The sequence below is a fragment of the Gavia stellata genome, chromosome 3, assembly GCF_030936135.1.
Source record: "Gavia stellata isolate bGavSte3 chromosome 3, bGavSte3.hap2, whole genome shotgun sequence".
NCBI classification, from domain to species: Eukaryota; Metazoa; Chordata; class Aves; order Gaviiformes; family Gaviidae; genus Gavia; species Gavia stellata.
In genome coordinates, this window is record NC_082596.1 from 58,198,876 (window position 1) to 58,220,718 (window position 21,843).

At 41.6% G+C, this 21,843-nt stretch overlaps 2 protein-coding genes across 2 annotated transcripts in view; one reads left to right on the plus strand and one right to left on the minus strand.

The window, feature by feature from the left end:
- Positions 1–723: 723 nt before the first annotated feature.
- LOC132316770 (proline-rich protein HaeIII subfamily 1-like) lies at positions 724–1,341 on the minus strand. Its single transcript, XM_059815634.1, has one exon. The coding sequence runs from the start codon at positions 1,339–1,341 to the stop codon at positions 724–726; it is 618 nt and encodes a 205-aa protein (XP_059671617.1).
- GNAL (G protein subunit alpha L) overlaps positions 1,340–21,843 on the plus strand; it is a 202,165-nt gene continuing 181,661 nt past the window's right edge. The window contains exon 1 of the mRNA XM_059815746.1: positions 1,340–1,787. Coding sequence (XP_059671729.1) covers positions 1,340–1,787 — 448 coding nt within the window. The remainder of the gene's footprint in view (positions 1,788–21,843) is intronic.

The following is a 21,843-nucleotide window of genomic DNA, read 5'->3' on the forward strand; positions in this document are numbered from 1 at the left end:
ATAATACTGGTCACTGGAAAAAATTAGGAGACAAAAACAATGACCTAATACAACAGGGTCATTACAGAATCCAAAGAGACGCTGCGTGAACACAGCTGATGTTACTGAAGAGAGTCTAAATTATGCTAAGGTATACATCAATCATAATAGTGAACATACAACTTTTAAGATTAAGAGACGTGCTGTTTCATCCAGTAGCCACGTGCCCCGAAAAAAGACTTCCAATTTTATACAATATTATAACAGAAAAATTGCTGAGGTTATGAAGAATGTGGAGATGGACGAAGCAGAAGGAGAGCCCATTGGAGACACATTCGGAGTAACCTGAATTTGACCAGGACTTCTCGTGAGGAGGGCTGCCACTGCCTTTGAACCGACTGACTTCAAGCACCAGCCTTCCCTCCAGGGCCCACAGCAGCACGCTGCTGGAGTACTACGACTGCCAACGCTGACTGAGAGCGAGCAAACCCGAACACCGCCTATTATTTTCTCCTACCGTCGCACCCAAAGCCTTCCTCCCACAGCACCGTTAGTCAGCATGTGGGCGGGAAGCCGCATGTGTCTGCAGGGGCTACCGTGTGGCAGCTGTGAGGATGGCAGGCCGGCGGGGGCTGCCTCGGCCTCTCCCCGGGCCGCTGTCACCCTGAGGGGTCCCTCTCTGTGAGAGGCCTCGGCCTTTGCTTCTCCCTGAGAGTGCCGGGGGAGAGGCTGTCCGCCGGGGTCTTAGGCCTGGGCCGCCCCTCGGGAGGCAGCCACCGCCGTGCCCCCGCGGAGGGGGGAGGTCTGTGCACTCCCGGCGCTCACACAGGCGGCCCGGTGGCCCTTCCGGGAGGGAGGAAACAAGGAGGGCGGGGGGTGTAGGCAGCGAGGGGGCGAGGGTCTCCCAGCCTGTGCGCGGAGCGCTTCCCGCCGTTCCCGCTCCGCGCACAGGCTGGGAGACCCTCGCCCCCTCGGCGCGGGTCGGGCGGGCTGGCGCGAGAGGACGGGGGAGCCGGTTGAAGGGGCGTGGGGGGGGCTGCGAGCGTGTGTGCGCCTGTGTGGCGGCGCGGGCGGCGTGCCCCCGCCCTTCCCCCGCCGGCGCCCGGCGCTGCGCGGTGGGCTGGCGCTGGGGTATTTACGGTAAGGTGGACCCGGCGGTGGCAGCTCCGTGTCAGGTGATCGGCGCTGAGGAGCCGTTGCCACCGCCCGGGGAGAAAAATGCAAGATGGCCCAGCGGGGCCGTGAGGGGCTCCGCGGCGCCCCCTCCCCGCCCGCCGCCTCCCCGGCGCGTAAGGCCGGCGGGAAGCGCTGAGGCCAACCCCGCCGCGCCAGAGCCCGTCCTCGGCGGGGGCACCGAGCCATGGGGCTCTGCTACAGCCTGCGCCCGCGGCTCTTCGGCGACGCCGGCGGTGGCGGCGGCTCCATCTCCAGCGCGGGTGCCGCCTCGGAGTCCGAAGCGCCGGCGGAGCCTCACGCCGCCCCGCAGCCCCTCGGCGCCCCGCTGCGGCCCGGCGGTAAACCCGGCGGCGACGCGGACGGGCCGCCGCTGCTGCTGCAGAACGGCGGCGGTAACGGGGCGGCCCCCGAGCGGCCGCCGCTGCCCAAGGCCGGCGGCCCCGGCGGCGGGGGGAAGGCGGCGCGGCAGCAGGCGCTGCACCAGCCGCCGGCGCTGCAGAGACCCTGGGAGAAGCTGCGTCTGGAGGAGCGGGAGGCGGAGAAGGAGGCGAGGAAAGTCAGCAAGAGCATCGACCGGGCGCTCAAGGAGCAGAAGCGGGAGTACAAGCAGACGCACCGCCTGCTGCTGCTGGGTACGTGTGTGTGTGCACGGGTCTGTGTGTGCGTGTGCGGGGCGTGTGCCGGGGCGGGCAGGTGCCCCGCGGGGCTCCCCGCCAGCGCCCCCTCCCTGGCGTCCCCCGTTTTCCTTGGGCGCCCTCCATCCCTCCTTTGTCTCCCCGCTGCCCCCCTCCCGCCCCGCAGCTGTCTCCCTCCCCGGGCTCTCCCCCAGACAGGTTTACACCTTCTTTTCCCCTCCTCCTCCTCCCCCTCGTCTCTCCTCCCCCCTTCTGGCCCTGGCAGCGTTTTTGCGATGGAGAACACGATCGGCGCTCGTCCCGAGAGGGCGGGCGGCCCCACCCAGGCCGCCGGGTGGGAGCGATGCGGATGGGGCAACGGCGGGGTCTTCCGGGGGAGAGGAGCCCTGCCCCGGGCGGGGGGCTGCCTCGGCCAGAAGTTGTCTCAGCGGCCGAGCAACTCGGAAACATTAAAGAAGAACGCGGTAGAGAGGGGGGGAAAATGGCCATGCATAAGATGTGTGTATAGCCTGTGGATGATCCTCCTCTGCCGTGTATAATTGGAGATGTTTTAATGAGGAGCGGTAGTACGCTCCTAAATGAGAGGAGTGCTGATGAGCAATAGGCTCCTCATTTAAGGAATCAGTGAGCGGTGTAAGGGGAAGTAAACGGGTGTAGGTATGTATATTCCTCACAGACATCGCCTCGACTACAAGGTGTGTTCTTCAGCTGTTGGCTCACAAAATTTTTGGGGATGACTTGTCAGCTTTTGTCCCCTCTCCTCTGAGGTGCTACTTGCGGTCTGCTGTTGCCACTGCTCTTTCTAAGCATTAGTTAATAGTCCTCTCCAGAGGATTTGTACCAGCTGATACATTTACAGGATGAAAACCACAGGGGTATCTAATACAAGCATCTAATTTCCTGCAGGAAACAGAACAGTCATACTGCAGGGCTTTTTTATGGTCTGAGCAGAGGGCTTCTTTGGCCTCTTAGCTGTGGTCATAAATCTCTGTTTTCTGTTAGTGTGGAATTACTGATTTGCTTTTGCATTAGCTTGCTTTGCGTGTTTTCGTAAAGTTGTGTGGTATGGAGTTTTGGTGGTTATCTGTGCGCATTCCAGATTTTTGGGTAGTCTTAACGTCTTTCTTTATAAAGCTGTGTTTCCATCTTATTGGATTCCTTCATTCCTGTTGGTGGGTGAGGGGAGGAGAAAATATGGAATACAGCAGTGCACGAAAGGTATGAGCAATGTTTGCCAGAACTGTAGTGCTCCAATTCTAAAAAAACAAATCATGGTCTTTATTATTTCCCATAAAATACCAGCCTGTAGGATACCAGTGCAGCCAGCAAAAGGAAAGAGATAGAAGATGTAATTTCCTACTTGATGGAATTAATAATACTCTTTGTAAAATGTTTCTTCTGATACTTGAACTGTTACGGTATTTAACTAAAATTTTAAATATTCCATTCAAAAAGCATATTTTTAAAAGGTTTTTCTTTCCGTAACCTCTGAAAGTGTTTTGTGACCAGTATGGCTACAAGAAGGCAAAGATACTGGTAGGTGGCCTTCCTCTAGAGAGCAATGTAATTGCTTGAACAAAAGGATCCTAACAAATAGATACGGCCTGTAGTCTGTAACATGGGTGGTTGTCATAGTAAACCAGAGCAGTAAACACCTGTTCAGAAACAATGCAATTTGAAAAATAAACCATCGCTGACCCTTGGCACCCTGGAAGAGACTCAACACTCTAAGACTCTCTGCATTCAGTTTTGTATTAAATCTGTGTCATAATCAGAAAATACTCTCTTGATCTCCATATTGCAGGGAGGAAATGCTGGATTATTGTTTCAGCCCTGGCAGATCAGGGCCTGACATAAGTGTTTTGATTTGGATGTAGGGAGAGCTGCAGGTGCTTTGTGTTGCTGTTGGCAAAGAAGTGGAAATGCTGCTCTAGATAAGAGGAAAATACTTAGAACGGGGAAGGGTTTATTTGTCAGAGAAAGCAAAATTGCATTGCACGAGGTAATCGTTTTCAGTTTTGCACAGAGGAAAAAGACTTAGGATTTATACAAAGGTCTTTTAGAATAAAGAATATTGTCAGCTTGATATTTTATAGCATTTGTGATGGTAAATAACTCAATCCCTGTCCCTAAGGTCTTCCTGGCAGAGTGAACCTAAAAAGTGTACCTTTGCTAGAGAGAGGGGGAGTATTTTTGTAGATCAACATGGAGGAAATGCATAGCAGAGGGGAAATGGTGAATGCAGAGACAGAAGAGCACTGTCACTGAATAAACAAAGTTGAGCAACAGCGTTGGTGTGGGCTTTGTTTGTTTCTTTTTTTAAATACAAGTTTGTAAACAGTAGGTTCATTTGGGTTTGTTCTTGTATGTCTTGTACATGAACTAGGGCAAGTTTAGAGGGTATTATCGAAATTTTAGAGGAAAATGCATTGTATATTTTAAGGAGCTACTACTAGATATCAAAAGGATATGCAAATAAATGCACTAGTATAAGAACACTAATAATCTCCAGAGTCTCTAAATAAGTAGTGTATTAGAAGAGAATCTTCTATAAATGTTTGAAAATGACCTTTCCCTAAAAGCACACTAATTCTCCTTTTATTATGTCAGATGAAAACAATCAGCTTTGTTATGAGCTGTGCATGTAAGTTACCAAAATATTATGAAGTCTCAAAGGCTTTTTTTAGTGTATGTTAGTAAACAGCTCTCTAAGAACATGTAGAACATGCCTTTCACAGTTTTTCCCCCAACTAAGGTCTTGTGCTGCATGTTATGTTTTGATGCTCCCCTCTAACCTACACTTCGAAACACTTAATGTGTTTTGTCATAACCAATAATTGTGAAAAGGGGGGTGTGCAGTAAGTACTCAAGATCAGCTCTCTGTGTGGGCCTCCCACATAAATAGGAGTCTCTGTATCAGGTGGCTGTAACTGTGATGCAGGGGCTTTACTGGTGCACTGGAATAACAGCAAACACAGTTTGGGTTTGGTTGGTTGTTTTTCTTCTGCAAGAAGATGAACCCACGTAAAACGGAAGCTTGCTTTCCACTGCAATTGGCCGTTTCTTGTTTAATGTCCACTTTAAAAAGAGGAGAAAGGGCTGGAAACCTTGAATTTATTATTGTGCATGGTACTATTTGCATTTTTCTTTTTTATTTCCTTTTTTTAATAAGTGAAAATGTTAATCTGTGCAGAATTCTTAGGATGCTTTTGCTAACCCTGAGATGAGGATTTTTTCAAGCATACATAGTTATTGCACAGATTTACAGGGCTTGGTCAGTGTCTTGTAGCTTTGGTTTCTGTCTTGTTTTCTGTTTGGTCTTTTTTTTCCCAGAGAGCTGCAAACACTGTCTTCTACAAGATTGTTTTAGCTGCTGATTTCCTAGAAACTGTACAAACATTACAAATCACTTTATAGAAGCAGCTTAAATTCTAATTTCCAGTCTCGTATTTTCAACTATTTTGGGAGTAAGTGGGGTGAGGGGGGGATTGGCTTTAAACAAGTGCTAACCATTGTGTTGTAATTAGGGCTCATGTAATGTTGAAGTAAGCCATAGATAGAAATATTTTTTTTCTGAGATAGCTGTTGTCTTCTAATCCCCTCTGGCTCCTGGTTTTTTGTTTCCCCTGACTCCTGGTTGCTGTCTTAACTTTGGATGACTTTCTCAAGCAGAGCTCATTCTTCTGCACTTCCCTGCTAAACTGAAACTGAAAGTGCTGGGAGTAAAAGCTTTTCTGTTCAACAGAAACTGAAAGTAATGATACAGGGATTGAGGGAGGTAAAATGGAAATAGTAATTTTCTTCATTTAAAAGGTACTGTAGCTGCTGACATGGTATTTTAAGTATTGACTTGGTAGTGAAATGTAGACGTGTTTGTTGATGTTTATGTACAAAAGTGTATAAAACATACAAAGAAACATACCTCCCCTGAATTCATGGAAATCAAACACAAAGATGCCTTGTCAAGCTTCGGGAGTTCCTAAGCAGTAGGTCCCTGAAAGCTCAGAGGTGTATAACAAAAGTAATGCTTTACTAGGGTTTTATTTTCTTAACTACACACCTGTTGACTGTTGTCAGAATTAAACTGTGTTGCAAAAAGGATTTCTGCTCTGACAGTGGCTTTTAGACTAAAATTCCAGTCTGTTATTTATGTATGCTGCATTTGCAAACCCTTAAGTTTATTATACCAAAACCAATTCGAATACTTAAAATTAATAAATCTTATTTTAAAAATAACTTTAATTTTAACTTTTTTTATATAGTGCCAACTCATGCTTATTGATAAATACCTGAATTTAGTTTAGCTTGATGTGCTGGTATGTTCCCTGTGCCTGCGTAAGGCTGTGTGCTTGGGGTGTTTTTCTGTTACCACCAGAGATGATGCCCTCCCTGGCCCATAACTGAACTGGGCACCATCCCTTGATTCCAGGGTGTTGCACCCTCTTGTTGCATCCTGTATATGCCTACCTTGTCTTTACAAAAAATCTTGTTGGTTTGTTTTGGTAGATTTAGGATCCCTACAGCCAGGTAGTTCTAGCATGTAGATAATGGATATATAATTGGTAGGAACAGGTATATTTGCAGCCCATTATTTCAATGTAAATGGATTTTATAATCCCTAATCCTTTGCATCATTTGCATGTCTCTCCAAATGCTTTTCTGCTTTTGTTGTAACTTATGGCATCATATGAAGTGGTATATGCACTCCTTGCAGAGGAGGAAACCAGTAGGCAGAAGATATCAGGACGTGTTGGAATTAGTTCTTAACTTCAGGGTTTTTTTAAGTGTATTGAAAGCGATCCCTGATTTACAACACTTAGCTTTTCTTTATTCTGTAGAGTACCAACTAATTGTATTTAGCGCATGTTTAGCTGTTTTAACTGATTTCTGTTCTTTGGTTAATTTTGCTTATTTTTTATCACTTAATATTTAAGAAAAAACCCACACTTTTTGGTTCTATTCCATGTCAAGTGTAGCAGTGCTGAGAGCCTCTTAACTGCTGTGTAAGGATGGGTTCTGCAGTTGTTACTTAAGCAATATGAACTTTCAGTTATTGGGCAAGTTTTGTATATCAGTGTGTCTTCTACAAATGCTTATTGTAACATAGTGTCTTAATTAAGCAAGCTATGCTAATACCTTCTTTGTCATTTTAAGCTCCCGTTACCATTGTAACTTCTCAACTGCAGAAATTTTAAAGAGTGTGTAAAACTTCAGGATTTGCACATTTGTTTTCCCTTTCCCCATGCCTTTTTTCCCCCAGTTTAGAAGAAATAGTATGCAACTTTGTTCCCATATTCATCCCTTCCCACTGCCCAACCCCACACCCCATGTTTATTACCTTGCCAGCCCTTTGGCATTCCTTAACTGAATCTACAATATTTTTTCAGTCTCTAAGACAACTGTATGAATAGTACTTATATTGTGGGATTTTTTTTTCCATTTTTAGCATCTTTGACACAGTGAAACTATATAAATTTGGGGAAATATGTACCGGGGGCTTTTTGTAGAGTCATGGCTTCCTTCAGCTTACTTTTCAAGTCAGGTACTATTTGGGCTTAGAAAGTTGAATTCATTTCTTAAAAAATTCTTTCTTCTTTTCTTTTTACTCCCACAGCCTGGTTGAGCTGTGGGGGAAACCTGACCCTCCCTTTGCTTGCCAAGTTTAGCTTATTTGATAGCCTGTTCTAGAAACATCTTGCTTTCGCTGAATGACATGGAAATGGTTCTTCTCCATAGACTTCTGCGTAATAGCAGAGAAACAAAATGGTGCAAGTAAGATAACAGAGCTGTTGCTTACCTTCTGGTAGAAAGGATAGAAACTTCTGAGTTACTGTTTTGCATTGGGGAAGTCTTGGCCATAGCTTTCAGTGTTTTCTTAAATTCCGTGTGGTTTGGATCTTTTGTAATGTCCAGTAAGAGGCTCTTCTTAGAGTAGACACTTGATGGGTTGAACAGATTAGTAAAACAAAGCATGGAGCAGATGTTGTTCAGCCCATTGACTGATGCCACAGTCCAAAAGAAATCTAAAGCTGTCTTTCAGTGAAGATGCAGATCTGGTTTTAGAGATGGAAAATGTGTGTCAGTAGTTATTACAATGTTCTTAATAAAAACAGCCTTTCATAATAGTTAAAATCATCCAGTTATGGTTAAGATTTACAGCCTTGCATGGTTGTTCAACCCTGTGAGGTATTTGTTGTGCTGCAGTCATTGACACATCTTTTACTTCATGGGCACAAGCTTTGTCTTACTGTGCCATTACTTACAACTATCTGACACAGCTGTTTTAGGTGTAATATTTTTGATGTTTTATTTTGACTGATAATATCATAAATCAATAAGGCTGGGTGGTTTGTTTGTTGGCTTTTTAAATACCCAGGAGCGCAGGGTCTGGAAGAAATGCAGCCTCGTACCTGGCCTATGCAAATCATATGTATGCCTTTTCTAAAAGTGCATGAGCATGTTAAGTATACTGACTAGTGGTATTTCATATCCCTGTAGCACTGTATAGCTATATGTGAAACTTCTGTCTCTCGTGATTTGTCTGCACATGAATATTGAATAAAAGTTTAAGGACTTAAAGCCTTGCTGGATAAGCTGTATGAAGAAGGAAGCATATGCCGTTTGGGACTAGAAGAGATAAAAAATATTTTAAGAAAATACTTGGGTTTTTTCTTTTTTCTGTGTTCACATGCAGAGGATCAAAAAATCGAAGAAAAAACCTGCCAATTAATGTCTGTAACATCAGGCATAACATCAATCACCTGTAGTGTAAGACCTTAACTGATAAGATCTCTTTGAAGTCAAACTTGAATTGCTTCCTCATAATCTGGTATTTTACATTTGTTTGTTTTTAAACTTAAGTTTGAAGAATTATAAATTCCACTTATATTTAAAGCTATGTTCGGTTTCAAGAATAATAAATTATTCTTTCCCGAAATACCATTACTGTAATAAGTCAAATCCAGGTTGTATTTTAAATTCTATACTATTATCTTTATTTTAGCCAAGAATTTACATCATGTGGGAACAACATGCATTTTGGAGCTTATACAGCTGTTTAAAAGTAGAAAGCACTTTTCCCAAGTATTTAAAATAAACAAAAAGAAGAACTGAAGTGTCATTTACTTTCTCTATGGTAGGCAATACAATTTTGACAAGTTCTTTTAAGAAGACTTCATTCCCATAAAGGGCAAAAAGGAAGCTGTTCTCAGCAATCAATTCAAGCAGATTGTCTAGTTGGTCTCCAGAAGCTGCAGAAAAGGAGAACATTCCTTTTGTGATTTGGGTTAGTGCATGCAATGGAGATAAGTAGCAGGTTGAAAAAAATCTGTAATAAAAAACTGATGATAAATTGAGTCCTCACTCTCTGTGGGTATCATTTCCCCACTCCCAATCACAGAATCACTAAGGTTGGAAAAGACCTGTAAGATCATCAAGTCCAACCATCAACCAACAAACACCACCATGCCCATTAAACCATGTCCCACAATGCCTCGTCCACATGTTCCAATCCCTCTTTTTTTAATTATTTGAAAATACATACTTTCTGTTACATATAATATACTCTGTATTTAATTTGTCGTAAGTGGATTAAAATGGATAGAAAGACGTCTGTTTTTCCATCGTGAACAGTGAAGGCTATGTTAAACTGCCAAAAATGTGGATGATCATGAATCCTTATTCTTCTGTGCAAGTGTAATTTATATTAAGCAACTTAATCTTTTATTGAGAACTGTTGTCAGTGTTGCTGGAGACATTACCAACTCTATTATGCTACAGTTCTCTTAATTATGGAGAATCAGTCATTCTGGATTTTGAAGCAAATGCAGAATGAATTGCATGGTGTGAGACAGTGCCTTCTCAATAATTGTCTTTCTTTTCTTGAACGCCTCACATGTGCAGGACTAAGCTACAACAGAAGCGAGTTGCTTTTATTTCTTGAGTGGGAGCAGTCATTCATATTTCACATGCTTGAATTCATTTTATGTTGATTGAAGAATAGTTTTCTATTCCAGAGGATACTTTTTCAGATAGGTTCACACATGTGTCAGTGCATGCACACACGTGACCACTGAAGTTCTCGTAAAACATGGTAGATCACCACAAGGAGTCTTGGTGAGTTAAACTAGCCTTCAGGAGTATGTGATTGGGTTATATCCTGGCATATCTCATAGGCTTAAAGCTTTGTAAGAACAGGGCAAGTCTAATGGATTCTGTAACAAGATCGGGTTTTTTCATCCTTTGACTCACTGGACATATGAATTACAAAATAGACTTACGGTGTTATCTTCTGCCTGTTCTGAGCTTGCTGTACTTGTCTAATTCATTCTCTAAAGAGATATGAACAAGATATTAAGTGCTTCTAACATGTACCAGCCTTTGCAAAGACCAACTTTTTTTATGTTCTTATACAAACTATAAACGTAAGATGCAGAGGAACATCCTAATTTGTATAAAGGACATATGCAGAAATAAGCAGTTCATAATCTGCCAAGGTATGGTTAAAGAGGGTTTTCTTTAAATTTAAAAAAAGTCTTTTTTTTCCTTTCTAAATATCAAGATGCCAAGAAGGTGTTTATGTCTCATAGTGTGTCTGTTTCCCCCAATCATTTAATCACCTAATATTAAAAACTGAACAAAGAAAAAAAAATCCTTAATGTGTACGAGAAGTTTTTCTGCTTCAGCTGTGCTTAAGAACCTTGTAGTATACTACAAGTATACTGCTGTTATGTGTGATGCTGTGCAACCTAGTCATGTATAAACAAGCAGGAAAACTGCATTAAGGATTAGCTATAACTTAATATGACTTTCAGATCCTTTTATTCATTGGGTCTACTGACTTGTGAGCATGGCTTAATGCAGAACAGTAGCTATTTAAACTTTTGTTTTTATCCCTTGAAAATATTTCAGTGAAGGAAAACAGATGGGGATGATAGGACGACAATTCTGGTTCAGATTGAATAGTTGATCTTCCTTGATGTAACATTTTGAAAGAAAAACAGAAATCTCAAGTTCTCTAGAGTATTTTCTCACACTGTTGGGGGGGGGGGGGGGGCACAAAAAACCAATCAACCAGCAAACCACCCTTCTTCCATGTAAATTCTGATAGCTTTGGTTTGTTTAACAGAATTGAACCTCAAGTTCATACTGATCTGGATTGTCCCTATAGCACTGGGAGGGGAGACTGGATAACAAACTGCATTTAAATAACTGCTATGCATTGTTCCTTTTAGTAAATGTATTTTTTGTCTTACTTTTAAGACTATTTTGAACAGCCTTACACTTTCTGTGATCCTTCAGTGCTCTAAACCATTTAATTTCTCTTAATGGAAGACTGATACAGAAGCAGTAGAGTTGCGCTTGATTTAGTGCTTCCTGATGCCTTGCTTTCAGACCAGAAGCTGTAGCAATCCCTCTGATGCTTCTGTGAGTTTCCAGGTGCACCTGGGATGTATAAGGCCAATGTTCTAAATTCCATTGCTGGCTCCCTCAGGTTCTCTTACACTACTCGATGTAACATCTGGATTCATGAGCTTCTTTGTTCAATAGTGTCTTTCCAGCTTGATTATTACTGAAACAGTACAGTTGGTGTGTTGTTTTTGTGTGTTTTTTTTAAATGGAGAAACTACAGTAATATTTAAGGAGGCAACATATTCACTCCTAACGCCTTCTACCACTTAATTCTATAGAGGTGAGGATGTTGACTGAGCAGAGAGAGGCGGGGGGAAAAATAACAAAAATGCCTACAGTGCTGTCTGGCTTGTGATATTGCATAACTCTATTCTGTCAGTGGATTCTATCTCTAAGTGTATGTCAACTATGCCTTTGAACTACCAGAAGTGGAAGGAAAACTGTTTCATGGAAAAGCTGAAAAGGAGAGAATAGTTTCTTGATACTTGAAGTTGCTCATAATTTAATGTAGAAAGGATCGCCTGAAGAGTTATCCACTCTAAAGACCATTTGGCAATAGTCCTTGTCTGGTTAAAAAGGATTCACAGGTAGGTGGTTTATCTGCCAGAGACTGAATAATACTTTCCAACATGTCAGGAAAAGTTAAAGCAATGCAATAAAAGGTCAAACAGCCTTTCAGATGATTGTGTTACAGAAAGATTTGGGGGGTGGGCAGGGGTGAGATAGGACTGTTTTTCATGCTGCTTCATGCTATGCCTGCTACCATTACTGGTGCTCCTGGTACAGGAGTTTCAGGAAAAAGAAAGAGGGATTCTGATGCTCTGAACAAGAATGAGCAGATGTTTCGCACTCGGTCTGCCTGCCTGTACAATACCTAAGACCAGGTACATGTCAGTACCTGGTTCTGCTCTTGGGGGAAACCATTCACCTTAATACCACAGTTTCTTGGGTTTTGTGCATTGCTTGTGTAAACAATCACAGAATCATTAAGGTTGGAAAAGACCTGTGAGATCATCAAGTCCAACCGTCAACCCAACACCACCATGCCCACTAAACCATGTCACACAATGCCACATCTACATGTTCCTTGAACACCTCCAGTGAGAGTGACTCCATCACTTCCCTTATTCCAGTGTTTCACCACTGGAATGGGCAGCTTATTCCAGTGTTTCACCACTCTTTCAGTAAAGACATTTTTCCTAATATCCAGTCTAAACCTCCCCTGGTGCAACTTGAGGCCATTTCCTCTTGTCCTGTCTCTCTTCTGCCAAATGACTAGACCAACACCCACCTCTTTGCAACCCCCTTTCAGGTAATTGTAGAGAGCGATGAGGTCTCCCCTCAGCCTCCTCTTCTCCAGACTGAACAACCCCAGTTCCCTCAACCGCTCCTCATAAGACTTGTGCTCCAGACCCCTCACCAGCTTCGTCGCCCTTCTCTGGACACGCTCCAGCACCTCAATGTCTTTCTTGTAGTGAGGGGCCCAAAACTGAACACAGTATTCGAGGTGCGGCCTCACCAGTGCCGAGTACAGGGGCACAATCACCTCCCTGCTCCTGCTGGCCACACTATTTCTGATACAGGCCAGGATGCCGTTGGCCTTCTTGGCCACCTGGGCACACTGCTGGCTCATATTCAGCCGGCTGTCAATCAACAGGTCCTTTTCTGCGGGGCAGCTTTCCAGCCACTCGTCCCCAAGCCTGTAGTGTTGCATGGGGTTGTTGTGACCCAAGTGCAGGACCCGGCACTTGGCCTTGTTGAACCTCACACAATTGGCCTGGGCCCATCGATCCAGACTGTCCAGATCCCTCTGCAGAGCCTTCCGACCCTCCAGCAGATCAACACTCCCACCCAACTTGGTGTCGTCTGCAAACTTGCTGAGGGAGCACTCAATCCCCTCATCCAGACCATCGATAAATATATTAAACAAGACCGGTCCCAAAACTGAGCCCTGGAGGACTCCGCTTGTGACCGGCCGCCAACTGGATTTCGCTCCATTCACCACAACCCTCTGGGCTCGGCCATCCAGCCAGTTTTTTTCCCAGCGAAGAGTGCACCTGTCTGAGCCACGATTCGCCAGCTTCTCCAGGAGAATACTGTGGGGAACAGTGTCAAAGGCTTTCCTGAAGTCCAGGTAGACAACATCAACAGCCTTTCCCTCATCCACTAGGCGGGTCACCTGGTCATAGAAGGAGATCAGGTTGGCACAGCCTGCTGAGATTCTCCAGCACCTAGTATAGCACATGTAGACTTGAGTGCAGGGCCAAACAAGTATGTAACCTTGTCAAGCCTAAACAGTGTAACATACATACATCCTACTATGTTGACTGCTGCTGAAATGTAACCTTTTCTTAATGACAGTATTTCTCTAAGGTAAAGATGGCTGAAAGAGTATGGGAGCAAAAGTTTTCTTCTTCTGTTTTTTTTTGTTGTTGGCTTTTTTTCCCCCCCCTTTGACTTCTTATTTAAAGTGAATCCAAAGCCTCCCTGTAATACCTCACTTTGCATTTCTTTACAGGTCAAGTAAACTTATTTAAAAGTAAGAATTTCTGCTGTTGGTTATTTTTTCCCCATGTATTCTGTATCTTGATACCCCTAGTAAAAGAGTAATTACAATCTTACTTGAATTGACTGTTTACATGATGTGCGAAGAAATGCTGAATTAATCTCTCTCCTATGTCAGGAAAATCAATTTGAAGATACTGCTGAGTACTGAATAAATAAATATACAGCATCTTTTGAGTTTGGTCCTTTATCCCCTAACTCAGTTCTCTCTAAAGTTAGACTGATGAAGACTTTAGTATTGGTAGCTGCCTCATCAGCATGAGGTAAACAACCAGACAATGGAGCAGATTTAAGGAATTTATGAATAAGTGGAGTGAAAGTCTAGAAGTGACCAGTAAGAATTTTCCATTCAGCTACCTATGTAACCAAGAAATCATTTTACTTTGCAGTAGCCTCTGTGCTCTAAATTAATAAGTTGCTTGAATTTTAATGAAAATATTACTAAGATAATCTTCATATAAAGTGTTCAAGCAGTGGTATTGTTTGGGACATTATTTCAGTTCTGAATAGGACACACACTCTGTCCTGTCCACCAGTTTCAGCTTCTACTTGGTTGGAATTCATAATACGCTTGCTTTCTCTAGCTTCTTGTAGCTGTAACTCGCGTAGTTATTCCATTCCTTGAAAGAAAACGAGCTGGAAAATATGCCTTAAAAGCTAGCTGTGCTCTTCACCTATTGTTCGTCTGAACTGTTTTTTCAACATGCCAGAAGTGGACAATGCCCGCTTCTAATGGTGGTTTTCATTGTATTTATTTTCTGGAGGAAGCATTGTTTTTAATTTTTGACTTGGTTTATCAGACAATACAGAATTACTCTATATCCAAGTCTTTCTGAAACTGACCTATAAAAAAATCTTTGTACTCTGCTTCTGCAGCTTTTAGAGATATGACCTTGCAGTGGCTCACTGAAGAGTATTATTTGACTGTAATATGCATATCAGAGAGTTGCTGTTCTCCACCATTATTGCTCGTCCACACTTCAGTCTTTTGATAAGCTAGCATTATTCACAGTGGTATCTTTAATCAGTGACTAAAAGTTTACTGATCCTGTAAGGACCTTACTAGCAATACTGCAACTAGTTGATGATTGACGATTAGTTCTTTAAATCCATCTATTAGCTAATTCATGATCCACTTAAAAATATGTTGTATTGATCATCTGCAGAATAACATCAGGCATACATGTGCTGCTTATTGATAATACCAAATGTCTTATATTGACATGTCTTTAACATAATCAGTTGTGTTTGTTACCAATATCCCTCAAATATTTATTTTTAATTAAGCAAATAACTTATTACTGATTCATTGACCTTAGGTGGTAGATACCAGTCCTGTGCTCAATGGAATGTGATTTTTCTCAAACTGTGTGTAATCTAAATAACGGGATCTCATACCTGAAAAACTTCCTTTTCTGAGGCCCTGAGGTTATTTTGTAGAGTAACAGTAAATGTGATTTACATTCTTTATGCTGTTATCTGTGGTGATTTGCAGGACATGCTTGGATCCTTCCTGTAAGGATTTCTCCTGTAAATATTAAGAAAAGAACTGTTTAGATCGCCTCATGAAGAAAGACGGCAAAAATCTCCTTTCAAAGAATTACTTGTGTTGACACACAGAGCATTATTTTTTGTTACTGTTTTAAGGTAAAGAACATAACCTGATGTTTCTGAGTTAATGTTCTCATTAAACAATGAGGCTGGTTATTCATGTCTTGGTCTAGCATGGTCTAGAAGAGCATGGTGCTATTATGATTTCTAGCAAAACAAAATAATTTTATGAACTTGAGATATTTTGGAAACAGCAGTGTTTTGCTTGGTCCATTCCACCTCTAGAGTATAGTCTGTTTTTAGGGTGGTTCAAACTGTCCACTTCCCTCTCCTTTTCTTAAAAAAGAGACAAGTTTCTTACTTAAATTGATACTTTCAACAAGCCGAAAATGCTTTGTCAAGGTGGAATATTAAGACAATTGAATATTTACTGCTACTACAGACCAGAGGGGGAGGAAAAAAAATAACCTCATGATGTTGGGTTTTATTTCTTTCTTTTATTTATTACTGGCTGTGGTCCAAAAGTGTCTTCTGTGCTGTGTTAGATCTTGCAGACAGTTGCTTGGACCTTTGATGAACGCTGTCTTTCAAATCAGCTGATTCCTGTTACTTTCTGCCTTCCTTGTTTATGGCTGGGAAATTACTGATCATTTAGGTTTTGAAATCATCTTTACCATAAGAGCCCAACTCAAGATGTAAAGCTCTTAAATCCAAGCACTTAGTAAATTAACAGTTTTATTTTAGGACAGCTTTTTGGTGGCTTTATTTTAGTAGCAATTAGGAAAGACAATTAATATGCGTTACAAAAACTATTTGTTGTCAGAATTGTCATATGTGTTACATGTTGGAAATCAACTCTTATTCTAGCCCTTTAGTAATGTAGAGTTCTTACCTTCATAATCCTTTTCTTTATTATAGGTATTTGAGTGAAGAATTAAGTCACTGTGAACGCATTTGGTGTATTCTCAATTCTTTAGCTTGTCCTAAATGCACAGTAACAGTTATCTCAATTTATAAAATACTTGACTGAGTCCATCATCCTGTCATCATAGACAGTCTTTTTTTTTTTCTTCTCAGATGTATACATTTTTTCAGAGCACCTGATGGCTTGAAAAGCTTGCTTGACCCCCATCGCTGGTTGACAATGTATTTAACATTTCAAAGGATAGCCCTTCCTCTGTGGGTGTTCTGATAAATGCTCTAGCTGGAGCCAGGTCTTCTACCATTTTAATTAACTCTCCGCACAGGGAGCCTTCCTGTGGAGGAAACATGCATTTTCTTCGAAAAGTACTTCCAAAATAGACTGCGAGCATGAACTGTGGAGGAGGAAAAATAACTTTTAAGTGTAGGAGCAGTTGTGTTACCGATTCTGCTGTAGTACATAAAGATCTGAAGTTGTAAGTCAGTGTAACGTGCAAGTATGTAAAATGCATACTTACATTGAAAGCATAGTAAGTCTTGCTGTGGCTGCAAGAATCCCAGATGTGAAATTAACTCTGCAGTGTCATCAGTCTGGAATTTACTGCTCGAGTTGGAAGAGGGAGCTGAGACCCAGGGGCATGGCAGAAAATTATTTTCATGAATGTCATCTTTGAATGTCTCATTTTTTCAGCTTGAATGTGGTACATGTATCAGAAGTGCTTCAAAAGTACTGAGTGGTTTTGTCTTCCACCAACTTCAACAGGAGTCAAATGGCCAGCATTGAGGAAGACTTAAACACAAGTGTTATGTTGCATAAGCTGAATATATCAATTCCTTCAAGAAGAGTATTCTTTATTTTTGTTTTAGTGTTATTTTTGTCACTTTGTACCTGGTTCAGTCATTGGGTATGTATTTAAGTGATAGTGTTAATTAATTCATTTGAAGTATTTATTTTTTTTTAAGAGAGCTTTTATTCTGAGACATAGAACTGAAAATGCAGGTTATTTCATGGAGCCCATTAAATGCAGTATGCAACCCCTGACTCAACAGCAGAATGCTGAAAAAACAGCAGACTTCTTAAAATATAGACAAAACACTTATTTGCTTGGTTTTTTAGTTTTCCTTTCTGACAGTAAATGTCCATTGATATACATCATGGAAAATTTCAGTCTGAGAGATTAAAACCTAATAAATTCAGGTGAATGGTGTCATATAATGAAAATCATTAGGAAGACTCAACTACAACAATCAGTAGGGTTTGATTCTGACTGTAGTTAAACTGTCAAATAAACATGCAAAGGTTAGGCATTTCCAGCATGAAGAGTATCTGTTCAAACCTTTGGTATATATGCTTTATATCAGCATGCATTATGTTGTCTTTGATTACATGACTGTCTGTGCTTCCTTTCTACATTCCGTATAGGTCTATACAGTATAGAATAAATAATAGCAACTGAATAAGACATGTTGACTGCATGTCATCTTCATTTTTTTAATGTGGAATAATTCTTGCATTGTATACTGAAGTCTTTAGTGTCTCATGTGGATTTTTCTAAGGAGCAAACCATAGGTAAGTATCCTGTTGTACAGATGGCAAATCTAGGCAGAAGTGGAACGTGGTCAAACGTACAGGGCATCTAAATTTTAATTATTAGTTTATATTAGTTTGTATGTCTACAGCCCGGTCTACTTCTAAAATTATTTTAGAGAGCTGGTACAAAAAACTACTACCTTTGGTGTCCAATTTACTATGTTGGTGTTTACTAGAATTTCTGAAAACTGCTTCTCGAATTAAATAACGCTTGAGAGTGGAAAACTTAGTGATAACGCTGCAGCTGTACACAGAACTCCTCTGATGGCAATGCATCCAGGATATGAAAATTCAGCTGAAGAAACTGAACCTTCTGGTACCATTTTTATGTCCCAATGCCAGCTTAATGATCTGGGTCTCTCAGATGCTGGTCAGACAAGTTCCCTGTCATGACAGCATGAGAAAGGCTTCAAATCTTAACAGTATACTGTTCCCTGTTAAAAGTCTACTGTTCTGGCTTTCCTGTCTGTGATCTCCTATTTCTAGTCCAGTGAAGAATGATGTCTTGTAGCAACTGTTGATATCCTTTCACTGCACTTAAGATAAGCAATGAGATGCAATATAGTGGAGGGTGTTTTGGCAGCAGCCTGCCATGTTGGGGAAAACCGCCTCGTGTTGTAAAGGTTATCAGACTGCATTGCTACTGCAGACTTTGATAACTGAAAAGTCCCCATCTGACGAGCTTTGGGAGCAAGTGGATAAGCAAAGAATAATGGGAGCTTCTTAACGCACGAAGCAAAGGTCTCTGAGCCTAGGCAGATGGACAGTCGTATTCCTGCAAGGGAAAACTTTGTCCCTGCCCCTTGCAGGGGGACATGCATGACAAGAGGGCCTGGAAAAAAATGAAGAAACAGCTTGTTCTTGCAGTCAGTAACCTGATTTACCCCAAGCTGAAGCAGACTAGTAGTTAATGAATTGGACGTTACCAGGATTTTCTTGTATGGTCAAGCTCCTTCATAATACTTACTGCTTTGGTTTACCACCTCTGGTGATAAAAGTGTTTATGTAGTGGTGCAATTTTTAGTGTAGAGCTTCTGTATAATTATTAGGTCTGCCATTATTCCTTAGAAAATGTGCATGACTATAAAAATTACACTTCATGAATCTTCCTGTGCGCTGTGTAAGTTATTGAACACGTCATCAGTGGGCTTGATAACAATGGAGATTGGAAATCCTGCATTCCTTAATTGGAACAAACTGGGATCCAAATCTCATTCAAAATGTGATGCAATTTTATCTTACTAGTTTAGATTCCACATCTATTCTGTTGCTCAGGGCTTGTCTTGTATCTGTGGTACTATGCCTGAACTAATAAATTCTGTGGGATCTTATCTAAGCTGAGGTCAGTGTTGGATAAACCATGTCAGTAATTCAGAAGTGACTGAGTTGCAGAGCTGGTTTCTGACTACTGTAACTTCTGGGTGTTGCCGGTTGCTCTAAAAAGGACAGAGGAATTATGAAGAGAGTTCAGTTACTTGTCCACAAATATGGAACAAATTTAGGCGGAATTTGAATGACTGTCTGAGTGGATGTGTAGTCAAAAGAAGCTGCGACTTGACTGCAACTAGAGTGGATGACCTGCATCAGTATAGCTAAGGTGCCAAATTACTTCTGTGGTAGCACTCAAAACTTTATCCTGTGTCCCCAGTTACCTGCTAGTTCAGGCATAAAGAACGCTGCCACTGGATATGAAGACACTTGTGTGTGACTTGCTATGCAATCAAATGCACAGTGAAGCAAACCTCTCTGGCAAAGAAAGGCTATGGTTCCTCTTCCTTAAAGAAAACTGTAACAACCTGTTTGCTGTGCCAAGCATCTTTCTTTACACCAGTTTCAACCAATTTCACCAGTTCACAGGTATCACTGCTGTTTGCTGTATCACCTTGACTTGTTCTTTACTCACCATTTGCTTTGCACTCAGTGAAGCAGGATTCTGTAGCTAAGCTGCTTGTCCCACAGCATATTTAAAAGTGTTCATGCTATGTTTGCAGTTTTGTGAATTGGAAGTAAGCTTGAAAAGAAAACTTTATTTTTGTGTTAATTTTATTTTAAAGGCAGCTTGGATTTTTTTTTTTTTTAACACGGGGAGGGCATGGTGGTTAATTTCAAGATCAGCTTATGAAGGATCATCTTCTAGTGAAACTTCTGTACCAGGCAGACACTGTTCTGGCATTTTCATAGTGTTAACCATTCTTTTTAGTTCCTGCTGAAGTAAATTCTCAGCTTCCTGATGGTTCCTTAATAAAGAGTTGCAACCTTCATGTGGCTTAGTGGATGTTCTTTATCAGTTTCCACACCTTGCCTATGAATGAGAATATCCCAAAGTCAGCTTTTGTTTCTGGTTGTTTATTTTTCAGGCCCATGTATTTTCAGTCACCTTCTGCCAGATGTAAGTAAAAACTCTTCTGTGAGACATTCTTTCCACTAACGCTAGGGAGTAGTTCCTTTTGCAAGGCCAAGTGGTCTCAAAGAGCGCTTTGATGGAGTGAGTTGCACTGAATTGGCACTCACGCATCACACCATGTTACAGTAGATGCAGCAGATAGAACACTGTAGTTTTCCATCAGAAAGGCAGATGCAATATTCATAGATCCAGAGATGTGAAGGCATAAGTCTAGGACCTTACATTTGATGGTGTCTCATTGTGCAATCCTCACACATTGATTATTAACTCCTGTAAATGTTTCTTGAGGTATTCTGTGACATTATATGAGGAAGGTTGCTCTCTTGCATCAAGAACTCAATTCACAGATAAACCTGTTGCCACCAAAACAGTAACTGTGAAGACCATTGTGAATAGTCTTAGTGGAGATGTATTCTACAGCTACAGGTTGCATTCAGGTTTTGTACTTCACCAGTGGTAACTGGTCAACAGTAGACATGGAAACAGCAGCTCTGAAAATATTTGTCAGTTTATTACAGCTTGTGACTTATTTTTCTTCTGTTTCTCACCCACACCCTCCCCAGCTTACATGATGTTTGGGATGAAATGCATACACGTCTGTATTGATTGTGAAATTACATTAGATGCTTGGGTAGTCAATTCAATTATTTCCTTCCTGTCTCACAGTTTCCCAACTTGTCCATTTTTTTACCACCCCCTCTTACGGAGAATCTACTCTGGTTAAAGATAGATATTAAAGTTATGGAGAGCTTTAAAACCAGTTCATGTACCCTTTGCTTTTTCTACAACTGCTGTTCGTGAAGCCATATGGGAATGAAGGAAGATCGATGGCTGTCATTGACTTATTAAATCCTTCCTACCTTGAAATAGTTCAAATTCAAATGGTGATAGTATCCAAAGTTATTCAGGTCTATAACTGCTTTACCCTATTTTTTGGAAAGCAATAAATCTGACCAACTTTGTCTCCTTAGAGAAGATTGGTGTTAGTTCAAGGTGCATCTGATTCCTCTTTCATGAGCTATTCATCCCTTGAGCCTTCCTCCAAGTTTTGGGTTGCCGTACGCAACGCCTTTACTCATCTAGAAAATTAGTTGATCAAGGGAACAGACCCTTCTGCTGGCTAGAGCCTGAGCTTCCCTTCTGATATCTTGATCTGAACCTTATACCATCACAAGCCATGGAATTCACTGAAGGAATTACCCATTCTTTAGAGATGGAGAGATTCCCATCTGTTAAACTTCATTTTGCAATAAATCTCTTAACCAAGATGTGGTAGATGTGATGCTAAAATCACATCTATCCTTTTCAAGGCACATGACTTTGTATTCATGGTGCTCGATGCCTGTCATTGCCCTGGCAGAAAAGGAGGAAGAACAGAGGTTAGGTGGTTTCTGGTGTGACTGGTATGTGCATTCAGTGGATTTTCTTCCTGTAATTGTTCATCAAGCTATGAAACAATCTTGTTAATGTTCAGTGAGTACACCCTCTTCTGGGTGTGGAGCTCACCTAAGCAATTTTGGTATGCAGAGGTTATAATCTTAGGAAGAACTGGAGCTTCACACCATAAGCTTCCTTAGCCATTCAAAGGTCACACAAAACATTGTGACCCG

Excerpts from the sequence above, each read along its gene's own strand:
- LOC132316770 (XM_059815634.1), bottom strand. The coding sequence starts at position 1,341 with ATGGCTCGGTGCCCCCGCCGAGGACGGGCTCTGGCGCGGCGGGGTTGG.